The following is a 20337-nucleotide window of genomic DNA, read 5'->3' as shown; positions in this document are numbered from 1 at the left end:
AGTAGGAATCAAACTCGGATCGTCGGATTCCAAGGGCAGCACGCTAACCGATACAATACTACCACTGCCCACACTGTGCCAACACACACATGTACACAAACACACACCTCCACCTACCTCCCACACTCCTGCGTGTCCTCCCTACAGCCACCACCGCTGAAACTTCCTTCGCTGTCCGGACCGCTGGGGCACTCCTCCTCCTCCTGCCCCTTCCTCGCCGCTCCACCGTACACCCGCCACCATCACCGCCACCACCATCACCGCCACCACCATCACCGCCACCAACTGCTGTCTCCTGGGCGTCGTCACCATTGTTGTCATCACCATCGCCACGGTCGTTGTCACGGTTTTGCCGCAGAGTCGGGACGGGCGACGGGGTCTCCACCACGGACACGGAGAAACGGCCAGACACACGAACGGGGGTGCGGGTTGAGGTTGCCATCTTGGTTGAGGACAGCTTTGGTGAGGCCCTCTCGGGAATGGGCATTAGAGAAGCCGCCGATGGCGAAGAGAGCTCAGGAGAAGCCATCACCGCCACAGACGAGGGGGTTCGAGTGAGAAAATCCATCTTGGGCGAGGCTCCAGGAGAAGCTATATTGGGCGAGGCTCCAAGAGAAGCCATCTTGGGCGAGGCTCCAGGAGAAACCATCTTGATCGAGGTTCTAGGAGAAGCCATCTTGGGCGAGGCTCTCGGAGAAGCCATCTTGGGTGAGGCTTGAGGAGAAGCCATCTTGGGCGAGGCTCTCGGAGAAGCCATCTTGGGCGAGGCTCCAGGAGAAACCATATTGGGCGAGGCTCCAGGAGAAGCCATCTTGGGCGAGGCTCTCGGAGAAGCCATCTTGGGCGAGGCTCTCGGAGAAGCCATCTTGGGTGAGGCTTGAGGAGAAGCCATCTTGGGCGAGGCTCCAGGAGAAGCCATCTTGGTTGAGTCTCGAGGAGAAACCATCTTGGGCGAGGCTCCAGGAGAAGCCATCTTGGTTGAGTCTCGAGGAGAAACCATCTTGGGCGAGGCTCCAGGAGAAGCCATCTTGGGTGAGGCTCGAGGAGAAGCCATCTTGGGCGAGGCTCCAGGAGCCATCTTGGGTGAGGCTCTAGGAGAAGCCATCTTGGGCGAGGCTCTAGGAGAAGCGATCTTGGGTGAGGCTCCAGGAGAAGCCATCTTGGGTGAGGCTCCAGGAGAAGCGATCTTGGGTGAGGCTTTAGAAGCCATCTTGGACGAGGCTCTAGGAGAAGCCATCTTGGGCGAGGCTCTCGGAGAAGCCATCTTGGGCGAGGCTCCAGGAGAAACCATCTTGGGCGAGGCTCCAGAAGCCATCTTGGGCGAGGCTCTAGGAGAAACCATCTTGGGTGAGGCTCCAGGGGAAACCATCTTGGGTGAGGATCCAGGAGAAGCCATCTTGGGCGAGGCTCTCAGAGAAGCGATCTTGGGCGAGGCTATAGAAGCCATCTTTGGCGAGGTTCTAGGGGAAGACATCTTGGGGGATGCTCTAGCAGAAGCCATCTGGGGCGAGGTCCTAGAAGCCATCTTGGGCGAGGCTCTAGGAGAAGCCATCTTGGGGGAGGCTCTAGGAGAAGCCATCTTGGGGGAGGCTCTAGAAGCCATCTTGGGTGAGGCTCTCGGAGAAGATATCTTGCGCGAGGTCACTTTGAAAGGGAACAGCTTTTTGGAGGTGGACACAGACCTCTTGTGTGAACAGAACTCATCATCCCCCTCCTCCTGTAGTCGCAGCACAAAAGGGAGAGAAGAATGAATCAGGTTAGTGAATTCATCGGTAGAATGAGGCTACCGAAGTGCGAACGTAGCAGAGAAAGTTCATATATCAGGAAAAAAGTTTATCGCAGCCACCACCTCTACCGCCTCCACTACAGAGGTCGCAATCGGGTACCCGATACCCGTACCCTACCCGATACCCGGCCGGGTACGGGTAGGCAGTGAGTCACTGGTGAGTCACCGTTTGTCACTCATTTCCCAACGTCTTGTCTCTTCTCACAATTCAAGATCCTAGAATCAACCCACCCGCGCCTGCAACATGGCTTCATCCCAGAGGTCGCAATCGGGTACCCGATACCCGTACCCTACCCGATACCCGGCCGGGTAGGCAGCGAGTCACTTGTGAGTCACCGTTTGTCACTCATTTCCCAACGTCTTGTCTCTTCTCACTATTCAAGATGCTAGAATCAACCCACCCGCGCCTGCAACATGGCTTCATCCCAGAGGTCGCAATTGGGTACCCGTACCCTACCCGATACCCGGCCGGGTATGGGTAGCCGGGTATCGGGTAGGGTACGGGTACCCGTTTGCGACCCTGGTGCGGCCGGGTACGGGTAAGGAATCAAAACCCGTTTGCGACCTCTGCTCCACCATCAACACCATCACCACCACCACCACAACTCATCGTCGCCACCACCTCCGTCACCACCACCACCACCACACACCCCCCGGAGCTCACTTGGATGACACCGCAGGCCGGCGTGGACACCCGGGCCCTGGGGGTTCTGACGGGCGACGCTCCCCTTCTGAGCGGCGTGGAGGGTGGCAGTGTCTTGTCAAAGAGCTCGGGGCTCAGCTGGATACCAAACGACACCACCCTGCCCTTCCTGCCCTTCTTGAGCTTGCGGGGGGGCAGAAGGAATGAAAAGGGAGAGGCACCAGCAGAAGAAGGGGCGACAGCCCCCTTCTTGCCCTCTTCCTCCTCCTCCACATCATCATCATCCTCCTTCCACTCCTCCTCCTCCACCACCACCTCCTCCTTCTCCAAAGACTTTCGCTTCCGGATGGAAACTGCGGAGAAAAGGTGGGGGGGGGGGGGTCGAGGTGTCAGGTGGTAAATCTCAAAGACAGCGCTGAATCTCAAAGGACTCTCTTTCACCCAGTTAAATAAAGGCCGTCAGTCGGACACGCACACAAGACACGGACAACATTCTCCCCCCCCCACCCATACCTCTCCGTGTCCCCGCGTCTCTTCCCACCCGTTCCTTCTGCTGCTGCTCCTCTGCCTCCTTCGTCACCACCTCCTCCTCCTTCTCTACCACCTCCACCTCCTCCTTCTCCACATCATCATCCTCCACCTCCTCCTCCAACACCTCCACCACCTCCTCCTCCTCCTCCTCCACCACCACCACCACCTCCTCCAATGACTTTCGCTTCCGGATGGAGACTGCGGAGAAAAGGTGGTGGGAAGGGGGGTGGTCGAGGTGGCGGGGAGCGGGGCGTGGTGGAGAAGTGGACGGAGAGCGTTGGTCGGAAGAGGCGAGAGAGAGCGGGCAGAAAATTCCACTGTGGCGTGGCAGGGTGACGGTACAGATTCGCAACCATGATGACGGACGTCAGACGGACACAACGTCACGTCGCAACAGAAGACACGAACATTCCCACCCCCCATCCATACCTCTCCGTGTCCCCGCGTCTCTTCCCACCCCTTCCTTCTGCTGCTGCTCCTCCTCCTCCTTCGTCACCACCTCCTCCTCCACCACCACCTCCTTCTCCACCTCCTCTTCCACATCATCAACCTCCTCCTCCTCCACCACCACCTCCTTCTCCAAAGACTTTCGCTTCCGGATGGAGACTGCGGAGAAAAGGTGGGGGGGGGGTCGAGGTGTCAGGTGGTAAATCTCAAAGACAGCGCTGAATCTCAAAGGACTCTCTTTCACCCGGTTAAATAAAGGCCGTCAGTCGGACACGCACACAAGACACGGACAACATTCCCCCCCCACCCACCCATACCTCTCCGTGTCCCCGCGTCTCTTCCCACCCCTTCCTTCTGCTGCTCCTCCTTCGTCACCACCTCGTCCTCCTTCTCTACCACCTCCACCACCACCACCACCTCCTCCTCCGCATCATCATCCTCCACCTTCTCCTCCACCACCTCCTCCTCCTCCTCCTTCTCCACCACCTCCTCCTCCAGCACCACCACCTCCAACGATTTTCGCTTCCGGATGGAGACTGCAGAGAAAAGGTGGGGGGGGGGGTCGAGATGTCAGGTCATGGGCGTGGTGGACAAGTGGATGGAGAGCGTTGGTCGGAAGAGACGAGAGAGAACGGGCAGAAGATTCCACTGTGACGTGGCAAGGTGACGGTACAGATTCACAACCATGATGACGGACGTCAGACGGACACAACGCCACGTCGCAACAGAAGACACCCCCAACCCCCACCCATACCTCTCCGTGCCCCCGCGTCTCTTCCCATCTCTTCCTTCTGCTGCTGCTCCTCTGCCTCCTCCTCCTTCGTCACCACCTCGTCCTCCTCCTCCACCACCTCCGACTTCCGCTTCCGGATGGAGACTGCGGAGAAAAGGTGGTGGGGGGGGGTCGAGGTGTCAGGTGGTGGGCGTGGTGGACAAGTGGACGGAGAGCGTTGGTCCGGGGAGGCGAGAGCAGAGGTCGCAAACGGGTTTTGATTCAATACCCGTACCCGGCCGCACCCGTACCCTACCCGTACCCGACTGGGTACGGGTAGGATATCGGGTACCCGATTACGACCTCTGGGATGAAGCCTTGTTGCAGGCGCGGGTGGGTTGATTCTAGGAACTTGAATTGTGAGAAGAGACAAGACGTTGGGAAATGAGTGACAAACGGTGACTCACCAGTGACTCACGGTCTACCCGTACCCGGATCCGGCCGCACCAGGGTCGCAAACCGGTACCCGTACCCGGCCGGGTACAGGTAGCCGGGTATCGGGTAGGGTACGGGGGTATCGGGTACCCGGTTGCGACCTCTGGGCGAGAGAGAGCGGGCAGGAATTATCACGGTGGCGTGACAGGGTGACGGTACAGGTTGGGAATCCCGATGACGGACGTCAGACGGACACAACGCCACGTCGCAACAAAAGACACGAACAAAATTCCCCCCCACCCCCTCCATCCATACCTCTCCGTGTCCCCGCGTCTCTTCCCACCCCTTCCTTCTGCTGCTGCTCCTCTGCCTCCTTCGTCACCACCTCGTCCTCGTCCACCTCTACCACCTCCACCTCCGACGTCCGCTTCTGAGTGGAGACTGCGCAGAAAAGGGGAGTGTGGGTCAGGTCGAGGTGTCGGGGGTCGGGTGGTGAATCTCAAAGGACTCTCTTTCACCCGGTTAAATAAAGGCCGTCAGGCGTTCACGCACACAAGACACGGACAACATTCCATACCTCTCCGTGCCCCCGCGTCTCTTCCCGCCCCTTCCTTCTGCTGCTGCTCCTCTGCCTCCTTCGCAACCACCTCCTCAGTCACCACTTCCACCTCCTCCTCCGTCAACTCGGCCATGCGGCCCCCCCCAAGCTGCTCCGACCTCCTCATGAGGATGGAGGGCCTGAGGGAGGGGCGGCGGCCGCGGGGACGAGGCACGAGTGGGCTACTCTGGCGGTAGCGGCCTCGCGAGAACGCCGGAGCCTGCCCAAAACGAGGAAGGGGGGCGGCAACGCATCGTTCGTGTCAAATAGGGTAGTCGTCTATTTTGTTTACGTTACGTACAGCTGCAGAGACGACAACTACTTCCAAATTCATTTCGATTTAAAGCTTTCGTGACTGCAGGGATTCATCTTCTTGGTTCTTTCGGTAAAGTCATCACGTAGAAGGGAAGTAATAAAATAATAAAAAAAAAACATAATAAAATAATAATTCTCACGACGTTTCGGCCACAACGCAAGCAGCCGTCCTCAGGTGAAGAATGAATGTCATTCTTCACCTGAGGACGGCTGCTTGAATGTGGAAGTATCTTCTTGGTTCTTTCGGTAAAGTCACGTAGAAGGGAAGTAATAAAATAATAAAAATAAAACATAATAAAATAATAATTTTCACGACGTTTCGGCCACATAGCCAACGCACCTGAGGACGGCTGCTTGCGTTGTGGCCGAAACGTCGTGAGAATTATTTTATTATGTTTTATTTTTATTATTTTATTACTTCCCTTCTACGTGACTTTACCGAAAGAACCAAGAAGATACTTCCAAATTCATGTTCGGGCGGTCAAGCCAAGCCGGCAGACGACCACGTCAAGAGCAGTAGCCGAGTAGTGTATTGCCACGGTGATGTATGTAAGTATGTTGAACTTCTTTCGCACTGTACATAGCCAACCGTACTAATCGGAGGTGCAGTATTGCGTTTATGCCCAGTGTTGAGTCTATGGGAAGTGTTAGTCTATGGGCAGTAAATATGCAATTTGAATTTCTTTCACACTGTACATAGCCGACGCACTAAGCGTGTAGTATGTGTAGTGTATCGTAGTGTATACTGCAGTGTGTATGTTGAACTTCTTTCGCACCGTACGTAGTGTAGTACGTGCAGTGTATAGTGCAGTATGTATGTATAACTTCTTTCGCACCGTACGTAGCCAACCCTGCTAAGCGGAGGTGCAGGGAGAAGTGGAACAAACTCAACACAAAAAGTAGTTCTGAAGCTCTCGATTTCAGAGTGCATAGCCACAGTGGCTTCCTAATATCTGAAGAGCGGTCCAAATGGCCGCAGAAGTGCATCGGAACGCGCACAATGCAGTGACCGTCTTTGTACTATGGTTAGCCACCAAAGTGTAGTATATAGGTAGATGTTAACTACCTCGCCTAGTATACAGGCGGAAGTGGGTTCGATCCCACCCCTGACGCCTTGCTGTATATGTGGAGTCTGCGTCTCTCTCTCTCCCTCCGTGGTGAGATGTTATCTCCCTCGCCTGCTATGGAGGCCGTTGTGGGTTCGATCCCAACGTTGATGCTGAAATGGCAAAGGCTTCATCACCTATTCCAATTTTTGTTCTTGGGATAGTTAAAAGGCTTAGATGGATGTCCTAGTTTCTTGGATTTGATAACGGGGTGAATGAATTAGCTAAGTATCGCACAGATTAGCCAATAATCATTATTATGGGTGCACAGGGCCCCAATGTAGATTTCTTGTCTTTCTTCAAGTGATGTGAGATTGAATTTTAAGTAGGGGTCGCAATGGTGGGTCACATATCCGCCACCCACCATTCACCCCACCACCCACACCACCACACCACCCACACCACCACACCATCACACTACCCACACCATCACACTACCCACACCACCACACCACCCACACCATCACACCACCCACCGTGTTGACTAAGCGCGCTGCGTGGCAGATAGCTGCGTTTGTCTCTGGGGTGCCGCGAGCACCCACAGAGGAACGGCGACGCCCCGTAGGAGATGTCCAGGCAGGCCTTGCATCTAAGGTGGGGGGGAGGAGGTATTAGTGGGGGTGTGTATGGGAGACACACGGCAATTGTGAGCCCAGAGTGAGATACTCGGACACAAGAAATGAACAGTGAATCCAGCACCTCAGTGCAGAGGTCGCAACCGGGTACCCGATACCCGTACCCTACCCGATAGCCGTACCCGGCTGAGTACGGGTACCCGTTTGCGACCCTGGTGCGGCCGGGTACGGGTAGGCCGTAAGTCACTGGTGAGTCACCGTTTGTCACTCATTTGGGGTAGGGTACGGGTAGGGAACGGGTACCCGTACCCGACCGGGTACGGGTACCCGTTTGCGACCCTGCTGCGGCCGGGTACGGGTAAGGAATCAAAACCGGTTTGCGACCTCTGCCTCAGTGTCTCCGACACGGCCAGCATGAACCCAGAGAGAGAAACACTCAGACCTAAACAAAGAATAGTGAATTCAGCACCTCAGTGTCTCTGACATGGCCAGCATGAACAGTGATTCAGGACCGCAGTGTCTCCGACACACCCATTATGAACCCAGAGTGAATCCAGGACCTGTGTCTGTGACACAGCCATCATGGACCCAGAGAGTGAATCCAGGACCTGTGTCTGTGACACAGCCATCATGAACCCAGAGTGAATCCAGGACCTCAGTGTCTCCAACACACCCATCATGAACCCACTGAGAGACACTCAGACCTAAATAACGAACAGCGAATGCAGGACCCCCGTGTCTCTAACACAGCTATCATGAAACCACACAGAGTGAATCCAGCACCTGTCACAGACACGGCCATCGTGAACCCACAGCAAGTGAACTCACCGCAGTCGGACGTAGCAGGGCCGTCCGTCTCCACCCCCGCCGCGGTCCTCTTCCTGCCGTCCTTGACGAGAGGAAAGGGGGACGACTCCCCCGGGCTCTTGTCCACCGCGTCCCGCGCAAGGGGAACGTTCTCCTTGGAGGCGCGGGCAGGCGAGCTGCTGCTAAGCAGCAGCACGCTCCTCACGGACCCCACCTCTAAGAGGTGGCGGCCGACAAGGGGTGACGACGACGACGAACATAGCAGCAGCGCGGCCTTGGCATCGGCCTTGGCGGTGTCGGAGGAGGGTGACTTAGAGTCCGGGTCGACCTCGGGACGGGGGGGCGGCCGCTGGCCCGAAAGGTCCACCTCGCGGAGGGGCGACTTCGACGCGAGGGTGATGTTCCTGAGGGACGTCTCATCAATGGCCGACTTCTGAAGGTCTGCCTCATCAATGGATGACTTCTGGAGGTCTGCATCTTCAATGGACGACTTCTGCAGATCTGGATCTTCAATGGACTTCTGCAGATCTACCTCATCAATGGACGACTGCTGTAGGTCTACTGCATCTTCAATGGACGACTTCTGCAGATCTGCGTCTTCAATGGACTTCTGCAGATGTACCTCATCAATAGACGACTGCTGTAGGTCTACTGTGTCTTCAATGGATGACTTCTGTAGGTCTACTGTGTCTTCAATGGATGACTTCTGTAGGTCAGCCTCATCAATGGACAACTTTTGTAGGTCTGATTCATCTTGAATGGAATTCTGTAGGTCTGCCTCATCAATGGACGACTTCTGTAGGTCGATCTCATCAATGGATGACTTCTGCAGGTCTACTGTGTCTTCAATGGACGACTGCTGTTGGTCTGCCTCATCAATGGACGACTTCTGCAGGTCTGCCTCATAAATGGATGATTTCTGTAGGTTTGAGTCATCTTGAATGGACTTCTGCAGGTCTGCCTCATAAATGGATGATTTCTGTAGGTCAGCCTCATCAATGGACGACTTCTGTAGGTTTGATTCATCTTGAATGGACGTCTGCAGGTCTGTATCATCAATGGATGATTTCTGTAGGTCAGCCTCATCAATGGACGACTTCTGTAGGTTTGATTCATCTCGAATGGACGTCTGCAGGTCTGCCTCATCAATGGATGATTTCTGTAGGTCAGCCTCATCAATGGACGGATTCTGCAGGTCTGAATCTTCAATGAACTTCTGGAAGTCTGCTTCATCAATGGACGACTTCTGCAGGTCTGCCTCATCAATGGACGACTTCTGCAAGTTCGCATCTTCAATGTACGACGTATGTAGGTCTGCCTCATCAATGGACGACCTCTGCAGGTCTGCTGCATCATCAATGGCCGACTTCTGAAGGTCTGCCTCATCAATGGATGAATTCTGTAGGTCTCCATCTTCAATGGACGAATTCTGTAAGTCTGCTTCATCAATGGATGACTTCTGCAGGTCTAGGTCTACTGCATCTTCAATGTACGACGTATGTAGGTCTGCCTCATCAATGGACGACCTCTGCAGGTCTGATGCATCTTCAATGGCCGACTTCTGAAGGTCTGCCTCATCAATGGATGAATTCTGTAGGTCTCCATCTTCAATGGACGACTTCTGCAGGTCTGCTACGTCATCAATGGACGACTTCTGCAGGTCTGCCTCATCAATGGATGAATTCTGTAGGTCTCCATCTTCAATGGACGACTTCTGCAGGTCTGCTACGTCATCAATGGACGACTTCTGCAGGTCTGCCTCATCAATGGATGAATTCTGCAGGACTGCCTCATCAATGGACGACTTCTGCAGGTCTGCTGCGTCATCAATGGACGACTTCTGCAGGTCTGCCTCATCAATGGATGAATTCTGTAGGTCTCCATCTTCAATGGACGACTTCTGCAGGTCTGCTACGTCATCAATGGACGACTTCTGCAGGTCTGCCTCATCAATGGATGAATTCTGCAGGTCTGCCTCATCAATGGACGACTTCTGCAGGTCTGCTGCGTCATCAATGGACGACTTCTGAAGGTCTGCCTCATCAATGGATGAATTCTGTAGGTCTCCATCTTCAATGGACGACTTCTGCAGGTCTGCTGCGTCATCAATGGACGACTTCTCAAGGTCTGCCTCATCAATGGATGACGTCTGCAGGTCTGCATTATCAATGGACGACTTCTGCAGGTCTGCCTCATCAATGGATGGCGTCTGCAGGTCCGTATCGTCAACAGACGAATTCTGCATATCTGTTTCATCCATGGACGGCTTATCAAGGTCAACCTCCTTGGTGGACAATGCCCATTTGGGTGTCCGCAATGGTGTATTGGCTGTTTGTCTACGTGTCTGCACTGGTGTCATCGCTGTCTGTCTGGGTGTCTGCACTGCAGCCTTAGCTGTCTGTTGGGGTGTCTTCAATGGAGTCTTTGCTGTCTGGTCGGCTATCTGGCCGGGCGTCTTGACTGGAGTCTTAGCTGTCTGGTCGGCTGTCTCTCTGGGTGTCTGCACTGGTGTCTTAAGAGTCTGGTCGGCTGTCTGTCCGGGTGTCTTCACTGGAGTCTTAGCTGTCTGTCGGGGCGTCTTGACTGGAGTCTTAGCAGTCTGGTCGGCTGTCTGCACTAGAGTCTTAGCTGTCTGTCCGGGTGTCTTCACTGGTGTATTAGCAGTCTGGTCGGCTGTCTGTCCGGGTGTCTTCACTGGGGTCTTAGCTGTCTGTTGGGGCGTCTTGACTGGAGTCTTAGCAGTCTGGTCGGCTGTCTGCACTGGAGTCTTAGCAGTCTGGTCGGCTGTCTGTCGGGGCGTCTTGACTGGAGTCTTAGCAGTCTGGTCGGCTGTCTGCACTGGTGTCTTAGCAGTCTGGTCGGCTGTCTCTCTGGGTGTCTGTACTGGGGTCTTAGATGTCTGTCTGGGTGTCTGCACTGGAATCATAGCTATCTGGTCGGCTGTCTGCACTAGAGTCTTAGCTGTCTGTCCGGGTGTCTTCACTGGAGTCTTAGCAATCTGGTCGGCTGTCTCTCTGGGTGTCTGCACTGGGGTCTTAGATGTCTGTCTGGGTGCCTGCACTGGAATCATAGCTATCTGGTCGGCTGTCTGCACTAGAGTCTTAGCTGTCTGTCTGGGTGTCTTCACCGGAGTTTTAGCAGTCTGGTCGGCTGTCTCTCTGGGTGTCTGCACTGGGGTCTTAGATGTCTGTCTGGGTGTCTTCGCTGGTGTCTTGGCTGACTGGTCGGCTGTCTCTCTGGGTGTCTTTACTGGTGTCTTAGCAGTCTGGTTGGCTGTCTCTCTGGGTGTCTGCACTGGGGTCTTAGATGTCTGTCTGGGTGTCTGCACTGGAATCATAGCTGTCTGGTCGGCTGTCTGTCTGCGTGTGTGCATTGGTGTCTTGGCTGTCTGGTCAGCTGTCTGTCTGGGTGTCTTCGCTGGAGTCTTAGCTGTCTGGTCAGCTGTCTGCACTGCAGTCTTGGCTGTCTGGTCGGCTGTCGCTGCGATTAAAGTATCAGCCTCAACCGTGGAAGTGGTAGAGATGGCGGCAGTCAATGCTGTAACATACACACACACGCGACGGTGTTAGAGTCCAGAAACACTCCCACTCATGCTCGTACAAGCACTCGCGCTCACTGAAACATCACACACAAGCTCACTCTTGTACACAAAGATCCCCTGGATAGCCTCTCAAAAAGACTGTTGGGGCAAGTGCTGTTAGAGCGAGTAGCACCGATGAAGGCCGGCACTGTGGCACACGAGGTGGTGGGTGGCCAACAACACACCCGGCCGCCTTTGTCTCCCCAGTGGCGATGTTTACGACACACCGCACCAACTCTGGTTGTGTCGTAGTAGGAGAAGCCCACTCACCTAAACCACTCTCTCATCACTCGGTCACTCTCTCACTCACCCACCCCAGCCAGCCACACCCATGCATGCTGTCCTTACACCGGGTTCTTACCATCGTCAGGTGGTACGGGCCCAGTAGCAACTGGTGGTGCAGCAGAAGCAGCTGCCGGTGCATCAGAAGCAGCATCTGCAGAAGCAGCGGCATCCGGAGGCAGCTCAAACCTGCAGCAGCAGCAGCAGGGCCGATGAACCACTCCGTAAACCAAAAACACACAAAACTCAACCGTATTCTGGCCGGCACCATTACTCGTTCAGAATGTCGTTTTGATCGCCACGTGGAAAAAATAATATTAAGGACCTGCCGACTTTTTCACATCGGGGGCTTCTCCTACTACGACACATTCGGCCCACTGTCACTGTACACTATATTATACACTACTATACATTGCACTACTATACGCTACACTATTATACACTACACTATACTACTATGCTCCTATACATTACACTATACACTACTAAACACTACACTATACAATCCACTACCACATTACTATACACTACACTGTATACTACTACACTTCTATACACTACACTACAGTAAGGTGTCAGAGTACGCAGGGTTTAGGTTCCGTGTACCCACGCGTAAGTGTGAATTTGCTTAAGTTGGGGTTCGCCGATACGAGTGTAACATATACAATGTATATTACACCATGTACTACTATCTATAAAAGTAAAGACCTTAATCTGTACGTCTGGAAAACCTCTAGGGTATTTCCTGCAGGGTAGAAAGCTGGAATTTGGTACACAAATGGCTTTTAGGACACAAACAACAGAAAACATCTGAAAAACCGAGATTGTTTATTTGAAGGCCCTCAAAGTCTCGATTTTAAGTGCCAATGAACACATTTGTGTGTGCGTGGTGTCATTAAAAAACCATTCTTTGATAGAGCGTTAGACTGTAAATACAATTAAAGCGAGAACCATTGCTCTATATTTCATTGTTTAAGATATTTCGGATTCAAGCAATTTTGAACGACAAAAAACGTATTTTATGATGTTCAAATCTGAATCATTCGAAAACAGTAAAAGATAGGAGAGCTTCCCCTCGAAAATAATTAAGTGAATTCATTTTTGTTCTTTTTAATAAAAAAAGAAGAGAATCTTGAAATTGGGCGGTTTCCGATGGGTACGTCTTTAAATATAAGTTCGATCAAGTCATCAACTATTTTTGTATGGAAAAAATAAGAATAGGTTTTAACCTTTCGGGCAATAAAAGAGGTGTTAAGATATTCTTGGTTTTTACGGTAAAGTCACGTAGAAGGGAAATAATAAAATAATTAAAAATAAAACAACAAAAATTCTCACGACTTTTTTCTAATTTGCTTGCTGTGGATTTCACACCTGATGATGATTGCTTGTGTTGCAGTCGAAACGTTGTGAGAATTTTTATTGTTTTATATAAATATTATTTTATTATTTCCCTTCTACGTGATGACTTTACCGAAAGAACCAACAATATGAATCCCTGCAGTCACGAAAGATTTAAATCAAAATTTCGGTGTTAAGATGTTCAACCACCAAATAGAAACATTTTGCAAGGCATCATGTCTGCATTAACGACACGTACTTGTGGTGGACATGCAAACACAAACATGCTCTGATAACACTGGTCAACACACTTTTTCTGGCATAAGGTATTCCAACGGTTTTAAGGTAATTTTGGGGTGCTGATTCCAAATCTGGCATCAATTTTTGTCTATCACATCAGGTTTTTGAGATATCAAATATCGCATTTTCAATAAAAACTGCAGAAGAAAAATATTAAATAGATGTGGATATCTACATAAAATTATATTATAAACACACTATCCTAAAAATACAGCACCATATTTTAACACTAAAGCAGTCACTGACTCGCAACAACTTGCAATCATAAGCGACAGAGTTAATTTCGGGTAAAATCAATGAAAATGGGGTATGCCGATAGCATAAAAATGAGATGTGATACAGCAAATCTGAGATCAGATTTGAAATCAGCACCTTTAAATTAGTCTAAAACAGCTGCAAAAGTCCAGGCCAGAAAATTATTTTTGTTTGTTGACCAGTGTAATATATGGCAGTCTTTTAAACTGATTACCAGAGACAGCTTTCTTTAGGGCCTAGTCTCCACCAGTGTAAGACCAGAGAATGGCCAAGGGCAAACAGTAATGCAATATAAGGGCATTCATAACTCAGTGTGAGCATCTTGCAAAATTTATATATTTGGTGTTTGAACATCTTGACGTGTTTTATTGCCAGAAAGGGTAAGACCTATAAGCTGTTCTTAATTTTTCATACTTTGATATTGCCAAAAAAGATCCCATGTTGTAGCTACTCACCCCGAGCTATAAATGCCCTGAGAGTGCATTGCCCTTGTGATGTTTCACCTGTTGGCGTTCTCTGATCTGACACTGGGTGAGACTACACACTACACTACTACTATACACTACACTACAACACACTACACTACTACACTACTACTACACACTATACTACTACACACTACACTACTACTATACACTACACACACTACTATACACTACACTACTATACACTAAACTACTCTACACTACTATATACTACACCACTATACACTTCACGACAATACCCTACTATACATTACTATACACTACACTACTATAAACTACTATACCCTACTATACACTACTATAAACTACTATACCCGACTATACACTTCACTATAAACTACTCTACACGACACTCACCTGAAGGAGCGGTGGTGCACCGTAAAGACATCTCCGTGCGCCAGCGCCACTCCACCGGGCGGCACCGGACTACCGTTCACCAGAGTCCTGCCAGCATCCGACAGGCTGCACAGCACCACCTGGTGGTGGTGCGGACCGACGGACAGACAGACGGACGGAGGGACGGACGGAGGGGTTGGCATTCTGGAATCGTGAAAACCTTAGTTTGGAAATCCGACGATGCAATGACGCTTTTTTTGCCACGTCACAAGCGGATGTCCCACGAGGTAAGAAAAGTTCAACAACAACAATAAATAAACGAAACGCACGATACAACACGAATGAAAACGCTCAACAAGCAGAAAGTACAGCTCAGACTTTGCGGGTTAACCGGGTTAGATCACGTGTAAATGTGGGTGAGTGGATAAATGAGTGGATGAATGAGTGGGTGAGTGAGTGAATGAGTGGATAAGTGAATTTGTGGCTGGGTGAGTGGATGGAAGAATGGGTGGTTAAGTGGGTGAATGAGTAGGTGGGTGGGTGAGTGTTGTCGTCCTGGATCGGTAAAACCTCACCAGAAGGTGGAGGCACAGGTCAAGTGGGTGGGTGAGTGGGTGGGTGAATGTGTGAGTGAATGAGTGTGTGAGTGAATGAGTGTGTGAGTGAGTGGGTGAGTGTGTGAGTGAATGAGTGGGTGAGTGTGTGAGTGAATGAGTGGGTGAGTGTGTGAGTGAATGAGTGGGTGAGTGTGTGAGTGAATGAGTGTGTGAGTGTGTGAGTGAATGAGTGGGTGAGTGTGTGAGTGAATGAGTGTGTGAGTGTGTGAGTGAATGAGTGGGTGAGTGTGTGAGTGAATGAGTGGGTGAGTGTGTGAGTGAATGAGTGGGTGAGTGGGTGAGTGTGAGTGAATGAGTAGGTAAGTGAGCGGTTAATCGGTCATAGTGGAGAGCCCCTTACCTGCCCGTCATCCTGCACATCAAGGCGACAATGCATCAGCTGGACCTCGTTGAACTGGATGCGGATGTCGCAATCGGGAGACCTGAGAACATGTGCGCAGGGACATGGACGGACACACACACACGACACGACTCAAGCCTAAAACTGTCGTCACCCCAAAGATTTCCGGCCGTCGTGCTCGCAGCAACAGTGGCGGATTTTGGCTGGCCATCAAAACAAAGAGAGTCACGGGATCGCGCGCGGCGCTTTCAGATGATAAATACGCTATGAACTATGCTACTATACACTGCACGACTACACTACACTATATACTACACTACCCATTGCACTGCTATACACTGCACTATACACTACCACCAACTCCCCCCCACTATCACCACCACCTTCCCCCCACTATCACCACCACCCCCCCCACAATCACCACCACCTCCCCCACTATCACCACCACCTCTCCCCACTATCACCACCACCTTCCCAACACTATCACCACCACCTCTCCCCCACCATCACCACCACCTTCCCCCCACTATCACCACCACCTCTCCCCCACTATCACCACAACCTCCCCCCACTATCACCACAACCACCACCACTATCACCTCCCCCCACTATCACCACAACCACCTCCTTCTATCACCACCACTATACACTACCACCACCTCCCCCCACTATCACCACCACCTCCCCCCACTATCACCACCTCCCCTCACTACCACCACCACCACCTCGCCTATCATCACCACCTCCCCCACTATAACCACCATCACCACCTCCCCCCCACTATCACCACCACTATCACCTCCCCCCACTATCACAACCACCTCCCTCTATCACCACCACCCTCCCCACTATCACCACCACCACCACCTCCCCCTAAATATCACCACCACCTGCCACCACTTTCACCACCAGCACCACCACCTCCCCCCACTATCACGACCACCTCCCCCCACTATCACCACCTCCCACCAACCACCTCACCTGCCAATAATGCAGCTGCGTACGCTGAGGGGGAAGCCGATGCCATGGCTGCCGTTTCGCTTGATAACGATGATCTTGCCATGGAGCTCCATGGTTGTTTGGTGGGCCCGGTGTTCACCACCGCACCACCACCGCCGATCTCTAGCCCGCAAACGCACCCAGAGACACCTACAAAAAGGACAACGATCGTCAGCGTAGCATTAACCAGACCATCGGGGCCAATTCTGTCCGTACATTTGTCTCTGCATTCAACTGTCTGTTATCACATTATCACCATGATCACTGCACCCTATTTGCATTCTGTCTCGGTGTCTCTTGTCTGTCTCTCTGTAGACCTGTCTGTATACAGTTCTGTCCATACATGTCTCTGTAGCCAACAATCTGTCATCATCACAACATTATTATCATCACTACCACAGTCTGCCTTCTGTCTGTCTCGGTCTGTCCATCTCTGGCTGTCTCTCCATAGACCTGTCTGTATACAGTTCTGTCTATACATTTGTCTCTGTAGCCAACCATCTGTCATCATCACGACATTATCACCATGCCTTCTATGTCTGGTTGTCTCCACTATAACCATGTCTGTGTACAATTATGTCTAGTTATAGTAGACTATATGTTCATCACAATACCAATTACACTGTTTAATCTAAAAACTTTATAGCGACACAATAACAATGCACCAGTTGAAAGGGTAAAAACCTGTTACTATATTTTGCCACTGGTAAAGGTCTCATAGTGTAAATGCTTACCCCGAGCTCTCAATACTCTGAGAGTGCACTGTTTTTGAGTTGTACGCCTTTTGGCGTCATCTGGTCCAACACCAATGGAGACTAGGCTCTAAGAAAAGCTGTCTCGGATGTGGACCAATCAACTTCAAGGGCAGTGCATATCATTATCATCATCAAAGTTGTTTCTTTTTGTTTGCATTTTGACTGCTTGTGTTGTGGTTATTGCAAACATGATGCCTTGTATAAAGGTGTTAGTTTTTGTACCAGTTGAAAGGGTAAAAACCTGTTACTATATTTTGCCACTGGTAAAGGAGGTCTCATAGTGACACAATAACTGTTAAACACTTATATATATGGCAGAAAAAACCGTACAGAGTAATGTTTTGTTTCTAATGTTAAAGGTAAATATTAGTTTGTGGCTCGATCATACTTCGCCACTCCGTGTCATCGGGTTTAAAGTTTGTAAGTTAATTTAACACGTGGGCTTTCGCGACCAACATTATCCAAAATACAGGTTTTTTTTTCCATCCATATTATCCATAATACATCACGTCTATCCATTAATTTAAGAACAAATCTGTCCGTCGCCTGAAGATGCCCGTTGTTAATTGATGGCTAAAACGTCCTGGTACTGAAGATTGTAAATGTTGTGGATTTGCTCTCCACAACACCGTAACCGGTTAGTGCTGTACCAGTAACGAATTGTCGACGTTCTGTTTACGTGACAACCCTCGATAATTGGCTATGTCGGGTGGTGGCGGGTTTAACGACACATTTAGATTTACGCGATCTAACCAAACAACAAAAACATCCTATATTAGTGATAACAACGATATATTGTGACGTTCATAAAAACAATTGGTATAATGACGACGATGATGTTTAAACAACGGTGATGATGAATATACTAGAAATTATTACGGACATATAGCAGTCTATTTTGAACTAATATTCATACTATATAGTAAATTCACTAAACTTCACAGTACTATATACTATCTTCTTGGTTCTTTCGGTAAAGTCACGTAGAAGGGAAATAATAAAATTAAAACATAATAAAATTATTCTCACGACGTTTCGGCCACAACGCAAGCAGCCGTCCTCAGGTGAAGACCAGGTCCTTTCGGTAAAGACGCTGTCTCCCCGACAGACCTGGTCTTCAGACGCTGTCTCCCCGACAGACCTGGTCTTCACCTGAGGACGGCTGCTTGCGTTGTGGCCGAAACGTCGTGAGAATTATTTTATTATGTTTTAATTTTATTATTTCCCTTCTACGTGACTTTACCGAAAGAACCAATAAGATGAATCCCTGCAGTCACGAAAGCTTTAAATCGATACTATATACTAGTGATATTTAGTACGATGTAGTATATTCACTATATTTGATAGTACTAAACTATACAGTACTATTCTTGATTCTTTCGGTAAAGTTACGTAGGAAAAATATAGAAAAAATAATAATTTATTTAGTATTTTAATTCATTATTTTTATTGTGCATATACACACAAATAAAATAATTGTTATTGTATTTTTAATTTAATTCTTTTTATTTTCTATCTACGTGACTTTACCGAAAGAACCAAGAATATAAAAAGTCTAAATAGTAGGGTGACGACACATTTATAAATAATAACGCGATATTATGAATATTGGTCGCGAAAGCTTACGTGTTAAATAGATTATAGTAATCCCTGCAGTCTTTCGGTAAAGTTACGTAGATAAGTTAAAATGTATAAACATTAAATAAACAAAAAACACGTTTCGATCACAACACAATCGATCGTCATCAGGAGGGAAAGAAATGAGGTGGGAAAGCTGCCTAGGTAAATTGTTGTAAAGGTTTAACGACGATATTGTTATTACTATTAACTATAGTAACTCTTATTAAGACCTAAAATTATGAACATTGAGGTTTGTTTCACGTTATAAGTTAACGCAGACAACATCAACAAACCACACAACTTAAGTGGGCCACCTTATCAGATCGAGTTATCTATTTCTCTACATATTATATATACAATATCTATTATATATATGAAATGTTTAACTTTAACTCAGAAATGTGCATGAGATACACTAAACTACGTTGTATACACACACACAACATTGCAACGCGGTATAAGAACTTTAACTTTAATAACCGTACACACAAAACCGGTGAAGCAACGTAACCGTTTAACTTTAATTATAGATGTGAAGTTGAACTTTAACTATTAATTTGAAGTGTAACTTTAACCACAGAAATAAACATTTTAAAAAAGCGCGGGAAAACGTAACCACCACCCGCAGCGCCAGAGGTAAACACAACAAAATGTTAAACTAAATATCAAAATAAAATGTTTGCATAACAATACCGGACACTTACCTCTCGTTCCAACTGTTTAAAAATATAATTTTAATTATTAAAACTCAACAATCCCCTTTATAAAGTAAAAGTTTAAACGTTTCTGCAGCGCGCGCGCCAGGACTATTTTTATGCGTTGAGCCGCCGCTCACTGAGAAGTGAGGGGGGGGAGGGGCGCCGCTACTTATATACGACCGCATCACCGCCGAAATCGCCACATCCGCCTCGATTAATTTTAAAACCACCCTCGTATCGATAAAAAAAAATATTCTAATCGATAACGAATTAAAGAGACGCGTTAGCCGAACTTGCGACGGGGGGCCTTCTGTGGCGTTGTTTGTCCAACGATCGATTCGGACCGACGCCGCCGCCGCGCACTATTTGCAGAGAGACGCGCACGGATACCGAATGGTAGTGGTGATTTGATCAGCGGGCAGTTGGGGGGGGGGTCATTTGGAGGGGGGAGGGAGGAGCCGTTAAAATTTGAATGCGAAGACGTCACCGCCGCCGAGCTCCATGATTGGTGGAGGTCTCGGGCATTTCGGCGGCAGCGGCGTTGATTGGCTGACGTGGGGGGAGGGGGGCATTTGAATTTGTAGGGATTCTTTTGGCGGGAAATGTAAAAAATGATGCAAAATTCAGATTGACTTGTTGTTGTTAGATCGTGTAAATATAAACGTTGTGTCGTTAAACCTCGCCACCACCCGACACAGACAGTAAGGTTTAAGGTCACGTAAACAGAACGTGGCCAATTCGTCACGATTGTGAATGTCGGGGATTTGCTCTCCAACA

General features: G+C 49.6%; 1 protein-coding gene across 1 annotated transcript in view; it reads right to left on the bottom strand.

The window, feature by feature from the left end:
* LOC144737917 (uncharacterized) overlaps window positions 1–19705 on the bottom strand; it is a 31663-nt gene extending 11958 nt beyond the window's left edge. Inside the window, exons 1-14 of the mRNA XM_078620797.1 lie at window positions 19567–19705; window positions 16470–16637; window positions 15489–15570; window positions 14553–14671; window positions 11897–12006; window positions 7977–11492; window positions 7050–7162; window positions 5132–5372; window positions 4870–4995; window positions 4162–4284; window positions 3725–3943; window positions 2943–3158; window positions 2451–2782; window positions 118–1717 (exon numbers count right to left, since the gene is read on the bottom strand). Coding sequence (XP_078476923.1) covers window positions 118–1717; window positions 2451–2782; window positions 2943–3158; window positions 3725–3943; window positions 4162–4284; window positions 4870–4995; window positions 5132–5372; window positions 7050–7162; window positions 7977–11492; window positions 11897–12006; window positions 14553–14671; window positions 15489–15570; window positions 16470–16561 — 6889 coding nt within the window. The 5' untranslated portion in view covers window positions 16562–16637; window positions 19567–19705. The remainder of the gene's footprint in view (window positions 1–117; window positions 1718–2450; window positions 2783–2942; window positions 3159–3724; window positions 3944–4161; window positions 4285–4869; window positions 4996–5131; window positions 5373–7049; window positions 7163–7976; window positions 11493–11896; window positions 12007–14552; window positions 14672–15488; window positions 15571–16469; window positions 16638–19566) is intronic.
* Between the last annotated feature and the right edge of the window lie 632 nt (window positions 19706–20337).

This window comes from Lampetra planeri, chromosome 75, assembly GCF_965212315.1.
Source record: "Lampetra planeri chromosome 75, kcLamPlan1.2.h2, whole genome shotgun sequence".
NCBI lineage: Eukaryota > Metazoa > Chordata > Hyperoartia > Petromyzontiformes > Petromyzontidae > Lampetra > Lampetra planeri.
Note: the sequence above shows the minus strand (reverse complement) of the source record. Positions and strands in the feature narration are given on the sequence as shown.